This window comes from Camelus ferus, chromosome 13 (genome assembly GCF_009834535.1).
Source record: "Camelus ferus isolate YT-003-E chromosome 13, BCGSAC_Cfer_1.0, whole genome shotgun sequence".
In the NCBI taxonomy this organism is placed as follows: domain Eukaryota; kingdom Metazoa; phylum Chordata; class Mammalia; order Artiodactyla; family Camelidae; genus Camelus; species Camelus ferus.
This window is the reverse complement of record NC_045708.1, coordinates 68,226,038-68,252,424: the sequence shown is the minus strand read 5'-3', so window position 1 is coordinate 68,252,424 and position 26,387 is coordinate 68,226,038. Positions and strand designations below refer to the sequence as shown.

At 37.3% G+C, this 26,387-nt stretch overlaps 1 protein-coding gene across 1 annotated transcript; it reads right to left on the bottom strand.

The window, feature by feature from the left end:
* Positions 1–14,229: 14,229 nt before the first annotated feature.
* Positions 14,230–15,566, bottom strand: LOC102509393 (actin, cytoplasmic 1). The gene has a single exon (XM_014567100.2). The coding sequence runs from the start codon at positions 15,470–15,472 to the stop codon at positions 14,240–14,242; it is 1,233 nt and encodes a 410-aa protein (XP_014422586.2). The 5' UTR covers positions 15,473–15,566; the 3' UTR covers positions 14,230–14,239.
* Positions 15,567–26,387: the final 10,821 nt, after the last annotated feature.

Below are 26,387 nucleotides of genomic sequence, written 5' to 3'. Positions count from 1 at the left end.
TGTTAGCTGACTCGTCTCACTTTGCATGTTCTTAACATTTGAGGTAGATAGAGTGACCCCCAAAATCATACAGTAACTCCCCATGCAGCAGCTCGGAAGCCCCAGCATGCGTCAGGACCCCTGGAGGACCGGCTGGGCTCGGCCCCCGAAGTCAGGTCTGAAGTGGGTCTGAAGGAAGTCCTGGGAATCTGCATTTCTAACAAGTTCCCAGGTGACACTCTTGCTGCTGGTCTGGGAGTCCCCCTTTGAGAAGCGCTGTTCTGGCTTATTCCCAGCCCCCTCTCTTAGGTGCCTCTCCCACACCAGCCTGCCCATCGTGAGATGCAAAGGGCTCAGAAGAGAACCTGCTTCAACTCCCAGTGCTGCCTTTCCTCCCCGCACCGGCATCTGTGCTCACTCGGCCTGCCTGGCTGCTTGGAAAGATGGAGTTTCTTTGGTCTTTCTAGAGCCAATCCTTCCACATGGGTACTCAATCCCAAACGCTGTTGCACACTGAAGACATCAGTCCATGCATTTTCCCAGTCTCTCCTACATTGCCAACTTTTTTCTCCTTACAAAACCATCTTCGTCAGCACATAAGCATGACATTAATTCTCTCATCTTGAAAAGCAAAATTGAAACAAACAAAAAAATGTATATTTTACTGTACTCTCCCTTCCCATTAGTTGTTACTCTATTTCTTCTTGTCTTTGAAACAGAACCCCTGGAAGGGACGGTTTTGACTCAGTCTCTCCTGTTTCTCTCCTAATCTCTCATAAACTCACTGTGACCAGACCTTCACTCCCACCATTTCACTAAAACTGCTCTTATTAAGGTCACAAACGACCCCCAGATTGCTAAATCTCATGGCCCACCTTCTGCCGTCTCATACTTTACCCCATGCGGCAGACATGACATTCCTTGTTCATACACTTCTTTTGGCATCTAGGGCAGCTGATAATGGGATTACTCTTGTCATTTAGAATATATTAATGGTTAAAATTTCAAAAAGTCTTTAGCTTTCTTTCTAATAAGATAAATATAGATAGATATGATCTACATTAAAAAAAAAAAAGTCTTTGGGGTCGCCCATGATTCTGTAACACTGTTAAGAGTCCCTGACACCGAAAGTTTGAGAAGCACTGCAGTCCTGAGTGCTCCTGGGCTTTGAGACATCCAGAGTTCAGGGCTTTCTATTCCACTGTCTCTCTAGTGTTTCTACGTAGAGTTTTGGGAAAGGTGGGTTATGTATTGTCCCATGGAAGATGAAGATGTGATTCTCAGAAAGGCACCACCACACACAAAAAAATACACATCTATTTTAATGTGGTTAAGGTCGAGATTTTTCTCCTTAAAGAGGAAGGAGAAATGCAGAGAAGGGACAAAGCTTTCAGGGTTTCAAATCCTACAAGTTCCCCAGCTGCCAAGGGTAAGACCCCATCAGGTTCTTTGGAAGGTGTCCGTTTGCCAGTGTAAACTGTTCAGGGGCTTCATGATAGCTGCGCCTGCTCCCCAAAGGCAGGCAAGCAGCAACCTGCTGGGAGATTTGTGGAAAGTGCAGATAAATCAGAGTTTTTGTTGCCATGTGAATGATTCCCTTGGCAGGCCTGAGCTTGAGGCCTAAAGATCTGTTACTCTAAATAGAAACTCTACAAATACTTCTTGATTAATTGGTTGATGGACTGAAGGAATAGCAAATATTATAAATTAAGAAGTGATATATGGTAAATTGTCACAGCTCTATAAATATCCTGGAAAAGGTCACTTGGTTTTGAGTGAAGTTTGTAAGCATGTGCAAAATTTGGAATGAATAATTTAAGATAAATTACAGTCACAATAATTTTTTTAAAAAACTTCTACCACAATGGGAAAGGCTATGATATTATGTAATTCACATTGGCAGACATCCCATATCTCTTGAGTTATCATAAATTGGGGCACAAAAAGCCTAGGTATTCAAAAAGATGAATAATTCAAAAATGCTATTATTTCAATTACACAAATAAACTCTCATAAGAACTATACATCAAACTGAGAAAAGTTGGTATTCTGTCCTGGCGACACCCCATGCTGCATTCCTTTAGGGGGAAAAAAAAACCTGATAACTAAATTTTATTGAAATATTGCAAAAAAAAAAAAAAAAAAGAAACAAAAAAGAAAAGAAAGAAAGAATTAAACAATGCCTAAAACATTTTTTATTGTTTTTCCTTGGGTTTCAAAATAAAATTCAGCCATTGTTTCTTCCCTAGGAAGCCAAAAAAAATTTTACTGCTTACAAACAAGGCAGATAACATCAAGAGAATAAAATATACTTCTTTTTATTTTCCCTGCCACTGAAATGCTACTAACTCAGCAGAGAAGAATCCGTTAATGCATAGCAAGTCACAGTGTCCTATGAGTTTTTTTTCTACATCAACCTAAACAGGGAAATTATAATTCTGACTATGCACCTCTTCTTCCCTCTTTGTAAAAGGTGTATTAATATGAAACTTTCAGGGATAAAATACTGCAATCCATTCTTTCTGAATCCAAAGAACTGTTTACCAATGAAAAGAAATTTCACCAACTTAGAGACATTATTTTATAAAAGTAGTAGAATATTCTTTCTGCTAGATAAAGACAGCAGCCCATCAGTTTACTCTTGTACCTGTAGATAAATGGCCTTCTCAGTCTACATCACAATTACACCTTTCCACTACACAGTTTAGTTTTGTGAGGGCAGAGGCTGGGACTTCTTGGTCCTAGGAGCCAGTCATTGCCTGGTTCAAAATAAGTTCAACAAATGTTTGTTAAATTGAAAAGTTAAATATTGCCATCTGAATCTTCAACAAGCACTACAAATTCAGTATCTTCTCCCATCATTACCTATCTTTGTAGATTGCTTCATCACCTATCACTTTCAAAGCCAAAAATGTTGGTTTCAATGACCGTGCACTCTGCCACTCTGAACTTTATATCCAATTAATGAATCCAACAGACTGCAAATTCTCTATTGGTGCACAAATTTGGGCTTCATTATTACTTACCAAAGTTTTACTTTAGATTCATTCATTTTCCCTAGTATAATGCTTTCTCCAACTACTTTCACTTTAAAGTTGGCAGTATTTGTTTTCCAAAAGGTGGAAAAAAGAGGTATAATTGATATGCTAAAACAGGAGGAAAAATAGAATCATTAAATGTTCAAATAAAACCACAAAAGGCAGAAAAAGAGTGGAAGACAAAAATAGTGACAAAAAACCAGGGCAACATATAAAAAACAATAGCAAAGATGGTAGCTATTAATCCCAAACATGTCAATGATTACTTTAAACATCAGTGGTCTAAATGTACCAGTCAAAAGACAGAGATTGTCAGTATGGATCAAAAAATAAAACCCAACTACATTTTTATATAAGAAATCCACTTTAAATATAAAAACATATATTGATTAAAAGTAAATGGATGAAGAAAAATACATCATCCTAATATTAATCAAAATAAAGCAGTAGCTAGACTAATTTCTGACAGAATAAATGTAAGGAAAATTATCAGGGATAAAGAAGGGAACTACGTAATGATAAGTCAATTCTCCAAAAATACATAACAATTTTTAACATATGAGCACCTAAGAACAGAGTGTTAAACTACATGAGGCAAAAACTGATAAAACTGCAAGGAGAAATGAATGCACTAGCATAGCTGAGGACTTCAACAGCAGACTTTAGCATCAGTTGAAGACCTCAGCCTTTTCCAGAAATGGACATATCTAGTAGGCAGAAAATTAGTAAGGACATAGTTGAACTCAACACCATCATCAATAAACTGGGTAATTGACACCTATAGATTACTTCAGCCAATAACAGCAGAATACACATTTTTCTCAAGTCATATGGAGTATTCAAGACAGACCACGTTTTGAGCCATAAACACATCTTCACAAATTTAAAAGAATTGAAATCATACAATGACCACTCTCATACAACAATAAAATTAAACTAGAAATCAATAACAGAACAATAATTGAAAAATCTCAAAATACACAGAGATTAAACAATATTCTCTTAAACGTAACACATGGGTCAAAGAAGATATATCAAGAAAAAATTTTAAATGTTTTGAACTAAATGAAAGTGCAACTTATCAAAATTTATGAAATACAGTGAAAATAGTGCTTAGAGGAAAATTTTCAGTATTGAATGTATGTATTAAAAAAAACCAAAAGGCCTAAAATCAGTAATCTAAGTTTCCACTTGGAAAAGAAGAGAAAATTAAGTCAAGCTAGGCAGAAGAAAATAAATAAGAATTATGATTGAAATCAATAAAATTAAAAACAGGAACTAAATAGAGGAAAGTAACAAAGCCAAAAGCCAGTTATTTGAAAGGATCTTTAAAATCAATAAGCCTCAAGGGGGCAGGGGGTGGGAAGGGACAGACCGGGATTTCAAAATTGTAGAATAGATAAACAAGATTATACTGTATAGCACAGGGAAATGTATACAAGATCTTATGGTAGCTCACACAGAAAAAAATGTGACAATGAATATATATATGTTCATGTATAACTGAAAAATTGTGCTGTACTCTGGAATTTGACACAACATTGTAAAATGATTATAAATCAATGAAAAATGTTTAAAAAAATAAAATTGGTAAGATTTGTTAAAGACACAAACACAATTTTTGAAAAAGACATGCCCCTAGATAAAAATATTTATGCTGTGAAAATGTCCAAATTTATTTATATATTTAACATAACTCCAATTAAAATTAATTCTAAGAATAAAAAATAAACACCAAAGATCCTAATAAACATATAACCAAGAAGATACATAGATTTCAAATAAGCATAAGAAAAGATGATCCATATCATATATCATCAGGGAAATGCAAATTAAAGCAGTGAGACACCACTGGGCATCTATGAGAATTGCCTAAATCTAGGGCACTGACAGAACCAAATGCTAGTGAGGGTGTACAATAACAAGAATATTCAAATATTGCTGGTGAGAATGCAAAATGGTACAGCCCTTTTGGAACGCAGTTTGATGATTTCCTACAAAACCAAATATACTCTTAGCATATGATCCAGCACTCACACTCCTAGGTATTTACCCAAAGGAGTTGAAAACATGTCCACACAAAAACCTGCACTCAAATGTTGATAGCAGTTCTGTTTATAATTGGCAAAACTTTGAGGCAACCAAGATGCCCTTCAGTAGGTGAAGAATAAATTAAGGTACTTCCTGATGGTGGAGTATTAGTAAGCCCTAATAAATGAGCTGTCAAGTCATGAAAAGGCATAAGGGAAACTTAAATGCATATCTCTAAGTAAAAGAAGCCAGTCTGAAGGGCTACATGCTGTAGAGTCTAACTACAGAACATTCTGGAAGAGGCAAAATTATCGAGACAATTAAATCAGCGATTGTTGGGGGTTGATGGGGAAAGATAAAGAAGCAGAGGACAGAGGATTTTTAGGGCATTTTTAGCACTCTGGATGATATTATAATGATGGCTATATGCCATTGTACATTTGTCCAAACCTGTAAAATATACAAGACCAAGAATGCACTCAAATGTAATCTATGGACTTTGGGTGGTTATGACGTAACACAGAGATGACAGCACTGCATGGTGATGTTGAAGGAAACTGTGAGAGCAAGCTTCATCCTTGCTCGTAAAGGTACCATTTTGATAAGTGATGTAGATAATGAGAGAGGCTTTGCGTATGTGGTGGCAGAGGGTCTGAGGAAACTCTCTTTCCATTCCTCTCAATTTTGTTGTGAATTGACTGCTCTAAAAATTTTCTTTTTTAAAAAATGGATATAAAATATTGCTTCTGCTTTCTTCTCAGTTTTCCCTCTGCTTAGACTTTCAAAGGCTCTTTATTTTCTATATTAATCACAAACTTACCATATTCTACTGGATTTTACTATATGCCTCCAAACAACAGCGTCCTCATCAGCTCCTACTTCCAATTTCCATACGCCCTGTATTCCCAACAAGTGCCTCTATCTTAAGGTGCTTTCCCCAGAAGCAAATCCAGGGGCAGGGATTTGCATGCAATTGCTTTGTTATTTGGGAGATGTCCCCGTGCAGCACCATAAACATTCAGGAAAGGAAGACAGGAAAGAAAAGAAACTATAAGGTATGCAGTATAAGTAGGTTTTAGAATGAGCACAAATACTGACCAATATCACTGGGGAACCCTGGGATACAGTGAGATACACTCTTCCCCGTTATTCAGTGACCAACCCCAAATACTTTCAAGGGGTATCATATTTTCCAGTCAGTTTGCCACTGGCCAAGAGCTTCTCCTGGATGCATTTGCTCCCTAGCATTTTTAGCCTGCATCGTGCATGAATAGATAGAACGTCTCTGGCAGAGTTACAGGTGCTTCCAGCTGAAAGCATGCTACCAAAATGGTGAATGCCAAGGACATATGGGTGGGCGCTGATGCAGGACTATTTTAGTGCACTTGGCACAGTCTCATTTATATGTCTGTTGCTGTGCTTAAACAGTTACTCATGTAGGGACTGCCTTTTTGATTGTTGTTACCAGTGAAATTCTACTCAACCTCTAGTCCCAAGGTCAGCCGTCACTTACTCTAATTCCATCCCTAAGGAAGAATTAATGATTTCCTCCTCTGTACATCCATCATACATCCCTAGGGATCAAAATGTCAACCTGGACTCACCATCTCCTTCCATATCACCATGCTGTGCTGTCATCTCTATTTTACATGTGAGGAAACGGTTAGGCAGGTCTGCCCAAGATTATCTGACTCCTAAAAGTTGGAGCCCAGACTCCAACCTAGTACTCTTAACCCAGAATCTTCTACTTGGCTCAAGAAACCAAACAACTTTGAAATGAACTCAACTTGTATCTTTTCCATGAAGTAACTGAAGACCAGCTGGCCCCAGTAAGTCCCCTGACATTCCAGGAATCAGAACCGCAATGTGAAACAGATTTATCTGAAGACACCAATTTATATAAATGATTTCTATATGAATTGCTCCACAAAATCTGAGTGTAGATAAGAACATATTTGTATTTCCTATCAATAACTCAATCATCACCCGCCTTATAAAAAGAAGTCCAGTTTCTCCCTATTGATGTGCCTCATTTCCCTGTTTATTTTTTTTCCCAGAATCATGGCAGTTTACACAAACTAAAAAGATTTTACAGCCTTCCACACCCAAGCCTGCAGAGATTTGGTGTCTCAAATACCCACTTCCTTTGCATCCTGCTGCAGCACAGTGGACAATGGAAGTTGGCCCCACAGTCTGCTTGTCATTGCTAGTCTCCGGCTGTGACTGTCTCGGTGGTCTCAATGCCACCCAGCTGGTTTTCAAGGAATTACATTCATTTGGTGCCCTCAGGGCGAGGCTCAGCCTTCCAGCACTGACTGAAGCAATGACTGCTCAATTTTTTTCAGTCTCCTATGCAGCCAGCTCATGGGGTCTGCTGGCCCCAGAGTACCAGGATAGGATGGTTCCGGTACCTAGCACTTTATGGAAGGATGATCTTTTTCCTTTCCAGTTCTCCCTTGTCAACCCCACTCCTTGTATCCTCAATCCAAAATTAGAGTTCTTGTGCTTTCTGACCCTATTAACAGGGGTGATGCTCAGCCCACAAATTCAATTAAGCAACAAGCAGACAATCCTGTGCAGCATGAAACTCAATTTAATTTTTATCGAGACTCACCTTACCCACAAAGGTAGTGGGAAATTTAAGCTCAGTCCCATTCATAGTTTTCTGTCTCCTTTTGGGGCCTTGGAGGGTGGCTTGGGATTCAGGAGTGGGAACTCTCTGATCCTCAAGCACTCGCCCATAAAGGTAGCTGCTGGGACCTCCTCGGTGCTAATGCGCATGCGCCCTTCTAACCCGCTGGCTCACCCGTGCTGTCCGCACAGCGGGGCCTGGACCTCCCCTCTGAGCTGATCTATGAATCCCATCTCCTCAGACACCCACATAGCCGTGTCCACTCAGAGATCCTGCCCTGGCTCACCATTCCTGGTGGCGGCCGAGGCCCCAGCCACTACCACACCGGGGCCTGTGCGTGCAGTCTTGCTTTCTCCCTCCAGACTGACACATCCCTGAAGTGGTACGGGGCTCAGTCCCACTCTGCCTGCTGCTTTGGGTCAAGTATTTTGTCCAATCTGCCATTGCTCTCTCCTCTGTGGGGCTTTTGAAAATCAAACAGATAAGCTAATAATTAAAAAGCTCAAAAGATGAGGAAGCTCTTCCTACTTTCTGCTTTTTCATACCTCTTCCCTGAATTGGATGGAAGGAAGAGAGAATAATTTAGGAAGATTCCAGAGCAATACTGCAAACTGTTACCTTAGATACACCTACAAGATAAAAATAAGCCTCCTTACAGGTCTGTCTTCTCTCCATAAAGCTAACACCCTAAGCCCTGCTCACGAATATCCCCTTTATAATGCATTTCTCTCCAAACACGTCCTTTTGCCCTGTCCTGCTCTTGTATATATAAAAAAATTCAGTTCTAGAAAGTCCTGTCCATCTTTTAAAGATTTGCTTCCTAAAACTCCCAGGTGGTTTTCTGAGTACAAATTTATTCTTTAATGGGCTATTCTAAAAAAAAAAAAAAAAAAATTAAATGTGTCAACTGATGTAACTTGTTAAACCTTAATATCATCACAGATACCCCCAGAGGACACAGGCGGAGAGGACGGTGAAGGTGATCACTGATTGGGAAACTTAATTCTGAGTTAGAACCTGGTCTTCTGTGTCTAAAAATATCACTTTATTTTAAAAGACTTAAATATTTCTAGATAAAGCAAACCTTTACTTTTGCCCAAACAGGGGAAAATATTTTTGTGAGTGTCTGTTCTTCTATTTTAACAAGCATCATCTTAGACAACAAAAGAAATGATCAGAAAATTTCTAAAAAAAAAAAAATCTGCTATTCAGATATAGGACTCATAGTCATCCTTTTATGAGATACTCTGAAGAGGCTGCCCAGGAGGATAAAAAAGAAAAATGCAATTGTTAGATGCCAGTTAAATAAGTGTTTATTGCAATTTAAGCTAATAGTTATTCATTATTCAGTCAACTATTTGGTATAAATAAATGTTCTCCCACTTGTTAGACCCTGGGGCCTTTCTTAATCTTATCTGGGTTTACTTTCTGTGAATTTCTGAGTAATCAGAAGTTATAGATTGGGTGCATGTTGAGCTACGGACACCCAAGGTGTCACTGCTTCATTTTTTTTTTTTTTCATTTCAAAGGAAATGGTCCATCCAAAGTGAAACCTGCTGTGTTGTTTTAGTGGTAGAGGATGCTTTCCTCTTTGTTGGTGGTGTTATTGTTGCTGTTGTTATAATCAGACAGTTATTTCAAACAGAAGCAATCAAGTTTCTTTTTTCATCGCCACCTCCCTCCACCCTTTCCACACAATCCATGCTGTTAAGGAAATACCCTTGTTAGTAAAGTGACTCATCTATGTTTTGAGCAGCTGAGCAGCTGGAAAGGTCATTGTAAAGGAATCTTTTCAGATGGTCAGTGTAAGTTAAAATCTCATTAGAAATATGGCAATGCCTCGGGGTCATAGATATCTTCTGAGGTCTAATGTGTCTTTCAGAGGCAGAAAAAGAAGTTTCTACTCAACGGGGTGCCAAAGAGGACATTTAACTCCAAGCTCCACAATCTGAAATTGGTCCATGCATCTCCATCTGCCCCTAAAACTGGAAGCCATAGTCAGTTTCTCTCCTCTTCATCCCCGTGTTTACTGAGACAAGTAATTTCTCTACAGACAAGCAGAAACTGCACTCCTCTCTGTTTAAGTAAAGATGAAATCCCCACTGTGAATGCCATGACTCTAGGCTTTCTGATGGACAGCTGCCAAGTCTGCATGCTTCTACTCAATAACGTGCTTTGGTTTACAGGCTGAATCCCATCACTCCGCTGAGAGAAAACCTCTGAGGGGCTGGGATGCAAGACAGTAAAAGCATGACGGCAGGAAGGCTGAGGAGGACCTGAAGGAAGGCTCGCTATCTGGAGAAGTCAGGTTCAAAGTGAAAGTGGAGTGGAGAGAGAAAACACACACCAAACCTGTTCAAACCTACACTCAGAACATTTTATCTAATGCATTCAGAGTGTCTCCTTTCTAAACAAAGGACTATAGATTGTAAACATCGGTTGTGCCATATGGTATCTGAGCCAACTTACCAGAAAACCAGCTGTATCTTCTCCAATTTAGGGTTGGGTTATATAGTCACAATTCAAACTTACAACTTACGAAGAAAAAGATGATTTTGTGTTTTCTTAAATGTAATAAAAAGTTTCCTGTTTTTAATCACAGTCAATGCAGTCAAAGTGACTATTATTATATCTGATTTGTAGTTATTTCTTCATGTGTTGTTTGACCAGCTGGAAAACTAGCTCTAAGAAGAGGCATTCAAAGAGGAGATAGTGCACTTCCTCAGCATTTCTACTTTAATAGAAGTGAACCAGAGAAGGGACCATTACTGAAATATAGTCATAATTTTTATGGGTGGTTTGAACTTGTTAAAAGTTGTAACTGGGATTTTCTGTTCAAATTTTCTGCAGCCCACATATCCAGAGTTCATCACAAGAGTGTTGACTAACCAGCTTCAAAGTTCCTGAAGGCATACCAGTCAGAATGGCCATCATTCAAAAGTCCACAAATGACAAATGCTGGAGAGGCTGTGGAGAAAAGGGAACCCTCCTACACTGCTGGTGGGGATGCAGTTTGGTGCAGCCACTGTGGAAAACAGTACAGAGATTCCTCAAAACACTAGGAATAGACTTACCATATGACCCAGGAATCCCACTCCTGGGCTTATATCCAGAAGGAACCCTACTTCAAAAAGGCAGCTGCACCCCAATGTTCATAGCAGCACTATTTACAATAGTCCAGACATGGAAATAGCCTAAATGTCCATCAGCATATGACTGGATAAAGAAGAAGTGGTATATTTATACAATGGAATACTATTCAGCCATAAAAATGACAACATAACGCCATCTGCAGCAACATGGATGTCCCTGGAGAATGTCATTCTAAGTGAAGTAAGCCAGAAAGAGAAAGAAAAATACCATATAAGATTGCTTATATGTGGAATCTAAAGAAAAAAGAAAGAAAGAAAGAAGAAAAAAGACAAATGAACATAAATACAGAACAGGAACAGACTCATAGACATAGAATAGAAACTTGTGGTTGCCAGGTGGGATGGGGTGGGAAGGGACAGGCTGGGAGTTTGAAATTTGTAGATACTGGCAAGTGTATATAGAATAGATAAACAAGATTATCCTGTAGAGCACAGGGAAATATATACAAGATCTTGTGGTGGCTCACCGTGAAAAAGAATGCGACAATGAATATATGTATGTTCATTTATAACTGAAAAATTGTGCTCTGCACTGGAAATTGACACAACATTATAAAATGATTATAAACCAATAAAAAAAAAAAGTTAAAAACAATAGGTGGGAGCACATGTATTTATTTTTAGAAACATCTCAAAGTGGCCGTGATGGAATTCTAAGCGCCAATTGTTTAGTAAAGCAGATAAGCCTGAACTCACTAAAGCACAACAAACAGATTAGTTTAGTGAGAATATGTGTTTCTATGCCTTCTCTCAGTCACCACTTTTTTCTCATTCCATAGAAATCCAATTTATATTTAAGCCGATAGATTTGGGGGGAAAATGAGTTTATTACATTTCTTAAGCAATTTCATTTGTGTTTATTCTGGCTCAGAAAGCCACATGGTAGCCAGCTAAATTACTTTCCCTGTTCATATGAAAGAATGACAGAGGGACTTAGCTTGATTAAGAAACAAAAAATAGGAAAATATTTCACCAAATTTCTATTATTTAGATGGCAGAAACCATCTTTTTCTATGCAATTACATATTTAGATGACCCCATTTAATACAGAGGCTATTTTCACAAACGGAAAATCAGACCAGATATGGACCAGAATGGACCAGATCATTGATAATGAGAAAAACCAAAGTGGAAGCAAATGAACCTCCACCTCCCTTTGAAGCTGAATTTTCTTTTTCTATTTGTAACCCGCATAACTCACACTTAAACTTTTCCACAGAGTGCTGTAGTTCTTCATTTAGATATACTTTGGATGTTTTGTTACTATTCGAAGGAGAAGAACTCATATATTCTAATTCAGGGTCCATGATTTTAGAATTACTAGCACCGCAGCTATCTGCAAGCAGCAGCTTCTGGAAACTGTTTGTATTGGTTTGGTTTTCTTATAAGTATTTCAAACAGCAGAAATATCATGAATTTTTTTCTTTTTTTGAATCATGTGTTTCATCTCACTGGAGTGAGCAAGCCACAAACCCAAAAGGTTTTTTGGATCATTACACTGAGTTGTGTGTGTCCCATGGCTGATTTCCAGTTAGTGGTATTTTGGTTCCTATTTTGTATCATTTGCATATCAAACTCTTGGTCATCTTTCAGTTCAAATGCAGCTACTGGGTTCCTTACTTTTTATTTTCTATATCATTATAAAAATTCTCCTCATTTTTGGTGAAAAGCAGGTTCAGTGTCAGTTTCAGGTTCATAGTCTAATTTATTTTCATTGAAATTAAGTTTTGAAGACACCTGGCAAGTGTATTTTGGGGACTTAGGGTTGGAGTAAGATGGAAAAACCTTTTTAACACTGGGATCTTTGTGTTCAGGAGATGCCTGGAATACTGCAGAGACAGAGGCTCCCAATGTATCTTTTCCTTCACAATCAAGTATATTATGTGTTAGATTGGAAGGTATTACCCCATTTTCCATGTTAACTCATTTGTGATGTGTTTTATATTATTTCCCCACTCTAATTTTCCTTGTTTGAGCCACATGTCCTCATAATTTTCCACACAACAACACCCTGAATACACAGACATGTCCTCTCTATCATGTTCCTTATTCATTCCTGGTTCTTGAGGCAGGTTTTGAAGATGCAAAACTGGAAGATAATTTGCTTGATTTGATTTTCAGATGTCTTTTCTGTCAGGGCACATATTTGTAAAACAAAAAAGTAATCATGTACAGGAAAAGAAAAGTTGGGAAATAATTAAAAGTTAACAAGCTTCTTAACCTAAGCTTAGCTACTCACAAACTAAGAATTGAAAAGCAACTTGCCTTAGCCTAATGTAGGAGAAAAACACGAACTCACAGACCTAACTTTGTCATTGTTTGTTTCAACTAAACAACTCATACATCTGAAATCTACCAAGAATTAATGAGGAGGTGAGTTTTAATGTTACAAAGGCTTCCTCATTAAAAAATGTTTCACATCAAATTCCTTAAAGAGTGAGTGCCCCCCAGTGCATGTAAAGTTTTTTTTTAAGGATTAATAACAGAAAAATGGGCAAACTCTAAATTACTAGAAGCCAAGATCAATTAACCTCAACCAGAAAGAGGAATGCATTCCTAAATTTTACTACAAATTATATACTATGGTAGTGTTATATATCACTATGTATTGTCTACTTCCATTCAGTTATATCTAGTACCCACTAATGAGAGTGAATCAAATAATTTTTAATAATATTTACCAATTTCCTAGCCTGAAGTGAAGTAAAGTAGAAAGTTATTGTTTGTTCCCTAACAACAAAGGTCCAATCCTGGAAGGGGTGATTCTCTTAATCGGCCATTGGGTTGACTCTATGACCCCCATTCTCTCCTTGATTGTAAATTCTGAAGTCAATTACATAGAGATCACAAGACAGAAGAAATCTATCATCTTGGCATTAATGCCTGGTAATAGGAAATTGCAAATTTTGAACCACTGGAAATGATTACACCTTCCAAGAATCTAAATCAGTGGCCATTATTTCTATATTGTTCACAATTTCAACTGTTTTAGTGTATGATTCAATACTTGATATACCTTTTTTATTATGTATGGAAGTTATAAAAATGGAAAAAGCAAGTATTATTCAGGAAATCTTTTAAATTTAATTCCTAGGATAAAGTTTAACTAAAAATTATTATAGATCCTAACAATCTTTTAAGTTTCATAATGAGATAAAGGCCATAAAGACTATATATATATAAGTATATAAAGTCATCAGCCACTTTGTAAAACTTTGGGGATGCTCAATCCAACTGATTGCTATCACCTTCAACATTCCAATTTTTAAATCCTGAGTCAAGCACGAAGAAAAAGAAAAAAGAAAGAAAAGAAGAAGCAAAACCAAATAAAGCCATGCCAATCTCATCTTATATTGTGCGCCAAGTACAGTTTTGTCAAAAAAACAGTGGGAGGTAACTCAGTCCACCTAGAAGCACTTGTGGTGGATGATGGAGGGACCAGACTCATCATACTCATCCTTGCTGATCCACATCTGCTGGAAGATAGGCAGCGAGGCCAGGATGGAGCCACCCATCCACACAGAGTACTGGCGCTCAGGGGGGGCAATGATCTTGACCTTCACCGTGCTGGGAGCCAGGGCATTGATCTCCTTCTGCATCCTGTTGGTGAAGCCAGGGTACATGGTGGTCCCACCAGACAGCACTATGTTGGAGCAGAGGTTGTTGTGGATGTCGATGTCACACTTCATGAGGGAGTTGAAGGTAGTCTCGTGGATGCCACAGGCTTCCAGGCCCAGGAAGGAGGGCTGGAAGAGAGCCTCGGGGCAGCAGAAGCGCTCGCTGCCGATGGTGATGACCTGACCGTCGGGCAGCTCGTAGCTCTTCTCCAGGGAGGAGCTGGAGGCGGTGGTGGCCATCTCCTGCTCCAAGTCCAGGGCGACGTAGCAGAGCTTCTCCTTGATGTCACGCACGATTTCCCTCTGGGCTGTGGTGCTGAAGCTGTAGCCACGCTGTGTGAGGATCTTGATGAGGAAGTCCGTCAGTTCCCGGCCAGCCATGTTCAGACTCAGTATTGCATGGGTGAGGGCGTACCCTTCATAAGTGGGCACAATGTGAGTGGCCCCATCACCAGAGCTCATCACGATGCCAGTGGTGCAGCCAGAGGCGTACAGGGGCAACACAGCATCGATGGCCAAGTACATGGCTGGGGTGTTGAAGGCCTCGAACATGATCTGGGTCATTTTCTCACGATTGGCCTTGGGGTTCAGGGGGGCCTCAGTCAGCAGGATGGGGTGCTCATCGGGGGCCACACGCAGCTCATTGTAGAAGGTGTGGTGCCAGATCTTCTCCATGTCGTCCCAGTTGGTGATGATGCCATGCTCGATGGGGTACTTGAGGGTCAGGATTCCTCTCTTGCTCTGGGCCTCATCACCCACATAGGAGTCCTGGCCCATGCCCACCATGACGCCCTGGTACCGGGGGTGCCCCACGATGGATGGGAAGGTGGCACGGGGTACATTGTGACCCGCAAAGCCAGCCTTACACGTGCCAGAGCCATTGTCAACCACAAGCACAGCATCATCTACCATGTTGAACTGGTGTTGGTGGATCCTGGTGGCAAAGCTGGAGCAGTGAGGGGCCTTTGCTGGTGGAGTGGATGTGGTCTCAGCTGTCACCTTAAAGTTTCTTGATCTACTCATGCAAGAAGGTATATAAGACACTCCTAAGAAATAATATATATAAAGTTTTAAATACTGAAATATGATTATAAAAAAGGAAATAAATAAATTTAATTGCCACAGAATTATTAGCTATTAAAAGTCTTTTATATTTAAAAATCAGCTTAGTATTGACTGAAAACAACAATTTTAGCTTTTAGGGAACAATCGCTATTAATTTCTACTGTTCCTAAAGTTACTTTGGTTTGGTATATATCATGCTAATGTTTAAAACACTTTTTGTGAAACAGATATCTTATCAAAAAAAAAAAATAAACTATGCTTAAAAGAAGTGATTGCTTCCATATTTAATTAAATTCATTTGAGTAACAAATTCCAATGCAACATATATCTTTGATGCCTGATTGTTATGAGAAGTTGATGTGGTTTACACCAATTCGACCCCACCCCCTGCTTCTGGAGTTCTCTGGAGTAGAAATGATCTAATCTTGCTTCACTGCAAATATACTGACATCATCAGAAAGGAGTTCTCTCAAGGTTCCTCATCAATTCCAAAAGTACCTAATTAGCCCCATTTTTTCCTCCTTCATTCCTTTCACTGTATCCTTCCCTCTTCAAAGGTACCTCTAGATCTGTGGTCTTAATTCTTCCCCTTTTATATTCTTTTGATGGACATTCCCCACCACTCCTTTTTCCTGTCTGCTTCATGACAGTATCTTACACCTGTCATTTCTACTTCAACTCTTTGCCTCCCTCTGGCTATAAACATGCTCAGAAAGAAAAAAACAAAATCATGCTTTTCCTTAATGTGGTTGTATCTTGAAATCTCCAGTTGATTTTCTTCTAAGATTTCTCTAAACACAAGCCTCCCCTCTTGCTACTCTGAGTGTGGTCTGACGACCAGCAAAAATGTGTCATCTTAAATCTTGTTAGAAGTGCAGAATCTTGGCCCTGCTGCTCAGAAGCACTTCCAGTCTCCCATAGTAGAATTTAAGCATAGACAAAACCCCAGCAATTTCCATAGATGTTCACTAACATACAGAATGTGTTATTTTTGTGTCTCCATCAACAGAAGTCAATTTGTTATAATCTGTTGGCTCCTGTGGAGCACTTTCCACAGTCTCATGCCCACATATACACACAAGAATTTTTTTTTTATAATTAATCTTGTTTCCCAATTTCTGGCTCAGAAGCTGCTTTCTATAAAAATGAAACAAAATAAAACAACAACCCAACTTCAGAAAACATCCTAGTCATACACTAGGTCATTCAGTCAAACAGTCAGTAAGAAAACAAATATTTACTCTATCTATCAAGTCATAGGCACTATCCTGGGAGAAACTGGCCTTATAAATAAAAGACAGATTCCGCTCTACAGTCAGAAGCAGAGACACACAAAAACAAATCAACACAGAAAGTGTCATTCAATGGCTCTACAGCTCAAGTAAATGAATACAGTATATGGGCACTAAGGAGAGAAGATTGTTGTATCTGCATAGTTCAGGGAATGCTCAGAAGACCAGGATGTGTCTTTAAAGACAGACCCAGTGCAGAGGGGGATGTGAAGGGGATTCAAGAAAGGGCAGCCTAAGTAAAATGATGAGGAGTGAAACAGAATGAGTCACATGGAAAACTAGAACCCAGTTACTGGGAATGGAATAGAGAGGTCAAATTTGCTAGATTAACTAGAAGACATCACTTTATTAATTGAAAGTAAAGATTTCTAAAAAAAAAAAAGAAAGAAAGAACAAAAGAAAGAAGGAAAGAAGGATAGAAGGAAAGAAGGAAAGAAGGAAAGAAGGAAAGAAGGAAAGAAGGAAGGAAAGAAGGAAAGAAGGAAAGAAGGAAAGAAGGAAAGAAGGAAAGAAGGAAAGAAGGAAAGAAAGAAAGAAAGAAAGAAAGAAAGAAAGAAAGAAAGAAAGAAAGAAAGAAAGAAAGAAAGAAGGAAAGAAGGAAAGAATAAAATTAACTTCTACTGGAAACTATCTCTATACAACAGCTTGTAAAAATGTATAACGGAAAATAATTTGAATAAAAGAACTTAGAGACACTTGTTTCATTAGATGAGTCTGGAAAATTAACAGAAGTGTCCTATGCAGTAATATGACATGTAGCACAGAATGATGTTCTTAATTACAAACTAAAGAAAATATTTGGCTGGGAAAATACAAAAGTGAGAAGTTAATGACACAGCATCCCTCAATTTATGTTTTAACATTACTTGATGCTTATATTTTAAGATAATAATTATAATATTTATGATAGAAAACAGTAACTCCATATGAGAAAGAGATTCTGTATCTTCCTCTTCTCTAACTACAATGGCAATGTTGCATCTATAAACGTAGCCACAGGCACATTAATGAGAACATTTACCACACATTTACCAAAATTTCAAAAACGCATATAAATCTTATCTCCATTCATGGATCATTCAATAACATAAAGTGGCACAAAGGAATTTCAGAGGATTGAAGTATTTTCTGGATGAGAATCTCGGTCATGTTTGCAGTATTTATGAAGAAAGGTGGCAAAAGAAAAAAAAACTCTTAAATTGGAATAGATATCATATTTGAAACGATACATATCAAATTTTTTATACAAGCTTTTTTTTTGTTTTCAATGTAGATACTGGAGATTAAACCGCTATCTTGTGCATACTACACATGCGTTCTGCCACATACTAAGCTGTGCGCTCCGGTGATGGGTAGGCAGGATGTGAAAAGCCTGGGACTTGGACAGAAAGTTTTGGAAAAGTTCCAAACACATCGTCATTTTCACTGTCAGAATTATTGTCCTCAAAGAAGGTTCTAATTCCTAAACTCATAATGTCCTATTTTCCTTACTAGGGTAGATTTAAATATCAGTCATCTCAATTCAGCACAAGAAAGCCATCCTCCAGTAACTTACTGGTTTTCCTGACCTGCTGAGTGGCATATATTTGCTTTGGCTTCAGGACACTAAATAACAGCTTTAAGAATAACAAGTATGAACTTGAATAAAATAGAACATTACCCATTACCCTATGATCTAATACAAAGAGTATAGGTTTTGGAGTTATTCCAATGTGGATTTCAATCCTGGTTCTGACTTTCACCAACATACATCTTTTCCTGTACTCAAGATTAGGAGAGACCACATCAGGAGTCAAAAAATGTTACTTTCCTTACACCTCATTGATTATTATACAAATACTGTAGTATCCACTAGATTATTTCCTTGACCAAAATGATCTAGAACAAAAACTGAATTGTTTCAATTCAACACCTTTGAAGTAACAGAAATGCAAACATGAGAAAATTTGAGGGGAAATGACTCCTGAATGATAGCCACACACGAACTAAACCAAATGCCATAAGCAAATATATTCACAACACAATCAGACTGAGATGGACTGAAAGAACAGACACTAAAGAAATGTTTTCTGCAAGGAAAAATTAGGGTAGGGGTAAAGAATTAAATTTTTCAAAAGCGGGAAAGAAGGAAGAAAAGGAAAAATGAGATGTGACCAGTCAAATACAAACAAGGTAAGAAAAAAGGAAAATGGAAGTATAATAAGGCATGTGGGGAAATCTACATATTTCAGCATTTATATATAATAGATCAGGGTTGCATCAGTGTTGTTAAGGATACACCATGAACAAAAGTCTCTGTTTTATGTTTTAATTTTATATAAAATACATACATATTATATATAAATATATATGTGTATATATATATAATACCACGGCAAGTTTTATAAAAACATCAAAATATTTTACATATAAAAATATATATAAAAAACAGAGGCTTTTGTTCATAGTATATCTCCAATAATTTTGATTTGTATTACCCTGCATCATAAATACTAGTATAATAGTTTCATTTTGTCACAATTAAATGTCATTCAAATGAACATGGTCCTATGTCACTAACTGAAGACTGTAAATTATTACTAGAGAGAGAGAAAAATGGATCCAATAAAAGGGCCTAACACATCAACTTTCCACCTGGAGAAAGAACTGGTAATCAGACTTCTGAGGAGAATGTATGGCATGAAATGATATATTTAATGGAACAGGAGATGAGGCTAAAAGAAGGTTAAAAGTTTCAATCTAAAATTCTAAGCTCACAATTGGTGGATACTGAAAAATATACATAATCTTTTTCCTATTTATCACATGAGACTTCTTTATTTCCTTGTTATTTTTGACATACTTCTTAATCATGACAACTGAAATTATACATCCTAGAAAAAGGGAAGAGAAATTTGTCATATTTTTAAAATTCAAATAGAATTAAGTATGATAATGATTAATTAATATGCACATTCTTTTAACTGTAATGTGATACAGAATTCCATTTGCCTCTTCATTGATTCACATTCAGAAAATACTAAAATGCTTTGTCCAATTAAGATCTTATTCTAGGTGTTCCAGGAAGTGCACAATTATGTTCTCTAATCTCCAGCAGTTTATACTGATGCAGGGGCTTTCAAATGAATATTTTAATAACTAAACTAGAATATGCCTGAAATTTGAAATTTTAGAATATCACATAAGGGCCTTGAGTGCATATTTTTAAAAATTATTTTACAAAAACTCCTGAAGTTGTAGGTTTTTTCATATGGTCCCTAACAGTCTCTGCTTTGAGAACTGGTCATTATTTTAGAGAAAGCATGTGCACTTCAATTAGATAAAGAGCTTTGCATATACTCTTAATGGAATGATTTAGAAAACACAGAGGAATCCCTTTAGAATATGGGTTTTAAAAAATAGAATTTTAATCTCTATATTTCTACAATTTCAACTATTATTTTAGTTTTAATGCAGAACCAAAGATAGAAATAGAAAAGAGAAATTTTCTCCTAACAACTCTATGATGCCAAAATAAAAATTCCAAGGAAAAATCCTGGATAATACATGTTGTATATTTTTGAAATGAAAAACCTGAAGGAGATTGCATGATTACTGCAGTAAGTAACTGTATCCAATAAAGAATTCATTTAGGTTTGAGAATTATAAACGTCACATCAGTATGCTTTGAAAGTCAAGTTAAGTAACAATCCTTAACCTTGACCAAATTTCATACTTCCTTCAATGTGGGAAATTTTTTCCAATACAATTTTCCTCTCATCTTATATTTTGTAGTCAAAATTTTCTTCAGCTCCCATCTTTAGTATTTACTACAGTAAAAAAAAAAAAAAAAAAATCAACTCATCAAATTGTGCTCTACACCGGAATTTGACACAACATTGTAAAATGATTATAAATCAATAAAAATGTTTTTAAAAATCAACTAATCATGTTTTATAAAATGGTTTATTCCAATCCTATTTCCAATACAAACATAGATCACTGCTTAATTTTAAGACTAAATACTACACAAAGCTAAATTCAGAGCAGAAAGTTTGAAGTTCACACTAATACAATCAAAGTTCATACTAATAAAACTAAAATGAAATCCTTGAACTAATAGAAAATCATATGATCAAAAACCTCTGGTTGCAAATGACATCAGTCACTATTCTAAAGCAAGATGAATTCTGCTACACATTGTTCTTTGTGACACCCGGTCAGAATAATTGCTTTTCTACCTAACTGATGATGTGTTCATTCTAAGTTAATCCTATTAATTTAACCTTTCTGACTGTTGCTACTCTAGAGGAACACTAAGATTTTGTTTTTTTAAAGAGAATATAAGTGATTGTAACTTTCCAGTTTATCAACTGCATGTATATATGTCTGTCCTTACTAAAGATTCTACCATTTGCTCTTTGTTTTCACTTACAGGAAGTAAAAGTGTCATGCCACATTGTGAAACAGCAAAAACTGTTAATAAATTCTAAAATTACATATTTGAAAACGGAATGTAAAAACTTATAGCAGTATCTGAACTTAAACATATCATATAAAGTATATAAAAATTAGCCCCTTCCTCCTCAGCCTTCTGTGTTCCCACTCTTTAAAATAATCCTCCTTGACCTCTTCAAAAGGTTAACTGTGAAGTCATTCTTTAAAACTCAATTCAAACATTTACAGGTTCCAAGAATTTTGTTTCCATTACAGTGTCTACCAGGCCTTCTGTAGTTAATTTATTGCTCCAATACTCCTCTGAACACTCTCAACGTGACTCCACAGAGAACCATGTAGCTGCTGAATCAATTGCATTTTTAAGGAAACATGCTGGGGAGAATGATGCCATATTGTCTGCAATCTGCATAATCTATCCAGCTACAGCCACGCCCAGCCTCATCAGGTTTACAGACGTTCCAATGGGAATATGATTATTTACATGTACATGTAAAGAAAAAATATTTTTAAGTAACTTATAAATTCTAATTTTAAAATCTCAATCCTATTCTTAAGAGATTATTCCATGAAATGAAATAGATTATAAATTAATATAGACTGTCTTTAAAATCTGGAAATATTTATTAAAATATACTATAAAACAGGAATTGTAAACTCAAATGCTTCCAGAGGCAAAGTAGGTGACACATGTAAGTGAAGGTCCCAGGTGAGGACAGCAAACTGGAGAACACGTGCCCCACTGAGAAGGGGTAACTTCCACAGGGCAGACCACACAGTAGCCTGCACTCCAGGGGGACCAAATTTGATTATTTGAAGAAGTCCAAAATGCAGATTTCTGCATGAGTCTCCTAAATTTTAAATGTTGACTCAATCTGTGGAAGTAACATGAACATATCCAGGAACCGAGCTTAGCCTGCAGCCCACTTGTGTTTTTATATTTGTTGTGCTTCCAAGGTTGGGTATAAAGCAAATATTTGGATGTAAAACCTTTCCTTTCTTTAGTATCATATATCTAAAAAAAAAAAACTGGGCTCCAACATGTCATAAAAATTGCTACTAAGACTCAAAAATGCCCACTTTGAGAATTTTTCCAATGCCTACTAAAACTACAATCTGTATCTCAGTCTCCCTTATTGTTAGTCAAATGGATAATTAGTTTATAAGACAGCTGAAAGTAAATTATTAAAACAATTCCAATCTGTTAGTAACTTCGTGGGTTCTGATGTTTAAAATTGCCATCTTCCATGTAACCTTCATATACATAGAAATACTACTCAGTCACAAGTTGACTGAATTAGTGCCTTTTGCAGCAACATGGATGGACCTAGAGATTATTGTACTGAGTGAGGTAAGTTCAAAAGAGAAAGAAAGATCCCATGGGATATCACTTAATGTGTGGAACCTAAAGTATGTTATCAATGAACTTATTTACAACACAGAAACCTACTCACAGATACAGAAAACAAACTGATGGTTACCAAAGGGGAAAGGGGTTGGATGAGGGGTAAATTAGCAGTTTGGGGTTAGAAAATACAAACTACTGTATATATAATAGATAAACAACAAGGTCCTACTGTATAGGGTACAGATCAGTTTTCAATATCCTGTAATAAATCAAAGTGGAAAATAGTATGAAAAATTATACATATCTATATCTGAATCACTTTGCTGTAAACCAGAAACTAACACAACACTGTAAATCAACTATATTGCAATAAAAAAAAACTGCCATTTTGATTATGCCAGTGCTCAGTGACTCTTAATGGATATATTACAAGATTCCATCAGACAGCTTTAACAAAAAGAAAGCTAATGAATTACTATTACTGGAATCAGGGAAAACCTGTTGATGTAATGATGTGGATGGTAACAAAAGTTGCAAAACCCTTAAAGGGCTCTGCTTGTTAAATCACTCACCATAAGCACATCTCTAAGACTGAGTGCCACTCAATGATCAGTGGTTGGAAAGAAAACAGAGTTATTCTTCAAGCTAACAGGTATTGCCAATAATATTACCTTTAACTTGTCAATCACAGAAGAAGACCTGGATAAAATCAGGTTTATATGGTTGAAAAGGAGAGCCTGGAAGGAAGTAGCATGTATCAGACTCCCACTATTCTAAAGATGTCTTATTTTTGAGACCTGTGGATTTACACTCATTACACGTATCCATTCAATAATTCTCAACTAAGGGTTGTATCAAAATCTCAAGGAAATCTTTCTAAATATCCATATCCAGGCCTTACTAGGTTTATTCAATCAAAATCTTCAAGGGAGGGCCCAGGCTTGTAAATTTGTTTTAAATTCTCCCAGATGATTGTGGTTCACCAGCACAATTTCAGCTGAGAACTAGTGAAAGACGTAACAGAGCACTTAAGTTTCGTCTCTAAGCAACATAGCTGGTTTCTCCTCTCATCGGAGGATTTGCACAAAGAAAAGTGTAAGAATTAAAAGTCAGTTAACAAAACTGCATTTCCTTGTCCTCGGTAAACAGTGATAGAACAGGAACTAGTAAATTCACAATGCAACTTGATTTCATTATGTGTGCATTCCTCACTTCCCATCAAGACATCCTAGATTTGAGAGCCAAGTGTAGACATTTATCTAAGTGGCTGTTTCTGCTGCAATAGGACAGTATGTCAGTTAATTATTGCTTCTGCTTTCTTATTTCCCACTTAATCACCACCTGTTCGTGCCCAGTGTGATTTCCTCAGTGTCCTCATAAAACTGATCTCTCAGAAAGTTTACAATTCACTCTCTTTCCCAAAATGAGAATGATTACCCCCGACAACTGAAGAGCAGCTTGCCTAAATACAGAAACAAAAAGAAAACAAAATCAAACCCAAAAACTTCTTCTTGTTAATTCCCAAACGCCCAGTTTCCAAACTGGCCTGCGTATTTCAACTGCACTCTCCACAGTCTGTTTCCGTTTTCCCTCTTAAGACTTGGGCAATGAGAGAGAAATCATTTTATATAATTCATAATTATTTTTATAAAACAAACTTATCCACATCAGCAAGATTTTGATTATATTGTCAAGTGTTTTTGTTTCCTTTGTTAAGACAAAGATTATTTCCAACACAAATTCTGTTTTCTTCTATTTTTACAGCAATCAGAAAAACTTGAGTGGGGAAAATATATTTGAAAAAATGTTTGCCTGCAACAAATGCAATGTTTTCACAATTATCTACCATAAATGTATAAAAGAAAGCTGTACCTTCTGATGCTGCTTTAGCAATATCATTATTTAAAGTAAAATCTTAGACAATTAAGTTCTTTCCTAGTATTTTCACTCAGGGAATGGCCAAGACTCCAATACATAAAATTGCACCTACTGTGTCAGTGGAAGGAGTTCCTGGCGGGGCTGTGGCAGCAGGAGGTGATGGCTGTTCCAGAGCTAAAGTAGGAGGATTCATTTTACCATCACCTGCTTCCCATATATAGCCACTGCCCCACTAAGGAGCTACACCTGGCTGAGCCTGGATGCCCCCAAGGTGTACATGGTGGCCAGGTGGCCATCAGCATGAGGTCACGACCCTCAGGCCTTCATCTTCTGTGGGGTCTGAAACTACCACCCACCCCCAGGCACTTCCTAGTGGGGAGGTGTTCCTTCCAGGGTAGAAGAGGGGCTGGGAGAGAGAGCTCTGTCCTTTCTGTGGGTACCACCTTTCTCTAGCCCCTGGCCTTGGCTTTGGAGTTGTATCCATGGTAACAGGACCTGATGTGTTATTTTTCATTATATGTACTTTTAGATATAAAGCACCTGTAGCTAAAACAAGAACCTGTATTTCAAATATTTTGTAAATAAATCTAGTGGAGCTATACCCTGTTTCTCGCTTCAATATTGGCATTGTAGGAAAGCAGCTTTGCTGCAAATGTAATATCTGCAGATAAGGCAGCGTCGTGGAGAGTGGCGTTGCCATGGACGCCCACGAGGTTTGGGTCGGCACCACATTTTAGCAGAATCGTTGCACACTCTGCTTCTTTGCTCTGCATGGCCTGTCAGTATCATGCCAAGAAACAGACTGTTAAGTGCTAGGAATTCCAAGTCAACATTCCGCAAGGCCCATCAGTTTATTATACTTAAAACAGATCAAATCATTTCTAGTCTAAGTCATTACATTGAATCCATCTTGCATGGATGGCTGGCTGCCACACACCTTCAGCGCTGCCCTGTTCTCACCGTCACGGAGGCTCAGCTGGCATATCTTCTCTATCAGGAGAGTCGCCACTCATGAATGGCCAAATCGGGGGCAGCCCTACAAATGTGAAAGTACTTTTTAGGAAATTCAAGTGTACTGTTTCAAACATACCATTACTCGTGTAATTGGAAACACTCAATAGCATGCTATTCCTACCCCTTTCAAATAAATACTTAGTTTTCTTATGGAGAAAGTACAATATTTATGAGCTTTTATTGCTCACATTAACGGAAGAATAACCTGTTTGAATACAAATAGCATGACCTTGACATTCAGCTCAACTTGATTCTGACTTTTACTTTAACTGTCACTTCTTAGCTGTCACTTAGCATTTCAGTGCCTCACTATCCTCATCAACAAAACAGGGGTGGAGTCAAAGTTATCTCACAGGACAACACTGTATTGCTTAAATGAAAATTTATGCAAATTGCTTAGAACAGTTTCTTGCAAAATAACAGCCTAATTATTGTTAGATAATACAATTATGGCTCTTACTACTATTTAACAAGTATAATATTTCAATTAAGTAAAATGATAGAATACCTATTTTGCTGATGTAAGGATTAGAGAGAACACCGTACTTCAATAATTCCAATATACTCATTTTCTAACATTTTAACATCTCTGACTTTGGAAGGCAATTTAAAATTCATAACATCTTACAACCATGTTTGGTAGGATTTTTGTTTGTTTCTCATTTTTCCTGTTGGTCAAATTATTGTAGTATCTTTTTGTCTCCAGTTGCATTTTTATTGCTGTCGAAGTATACTTGATGAATAACATTATTAGCGAGATTACAGGTGTGCAATACGGTGATTCACAATTTTTGAAAATTATACTCCATTTATAGTTATTATAAAATATGAGCTATATTCCCCATGTTGTACCATATATCCTGGTACCTTATTTATATTTTAATATTTTATACCACTTAGTCCCCTC

Excerpts from the sequence above, each read along its gene's own strand:
- LOC102509393 (XM_014567100.2), bottom strand. The coding sequence starts at position 15,472 with ATGAGTAGATCAAGAAACTTTAAGGTGACAGCTGAGACCACATCCACT.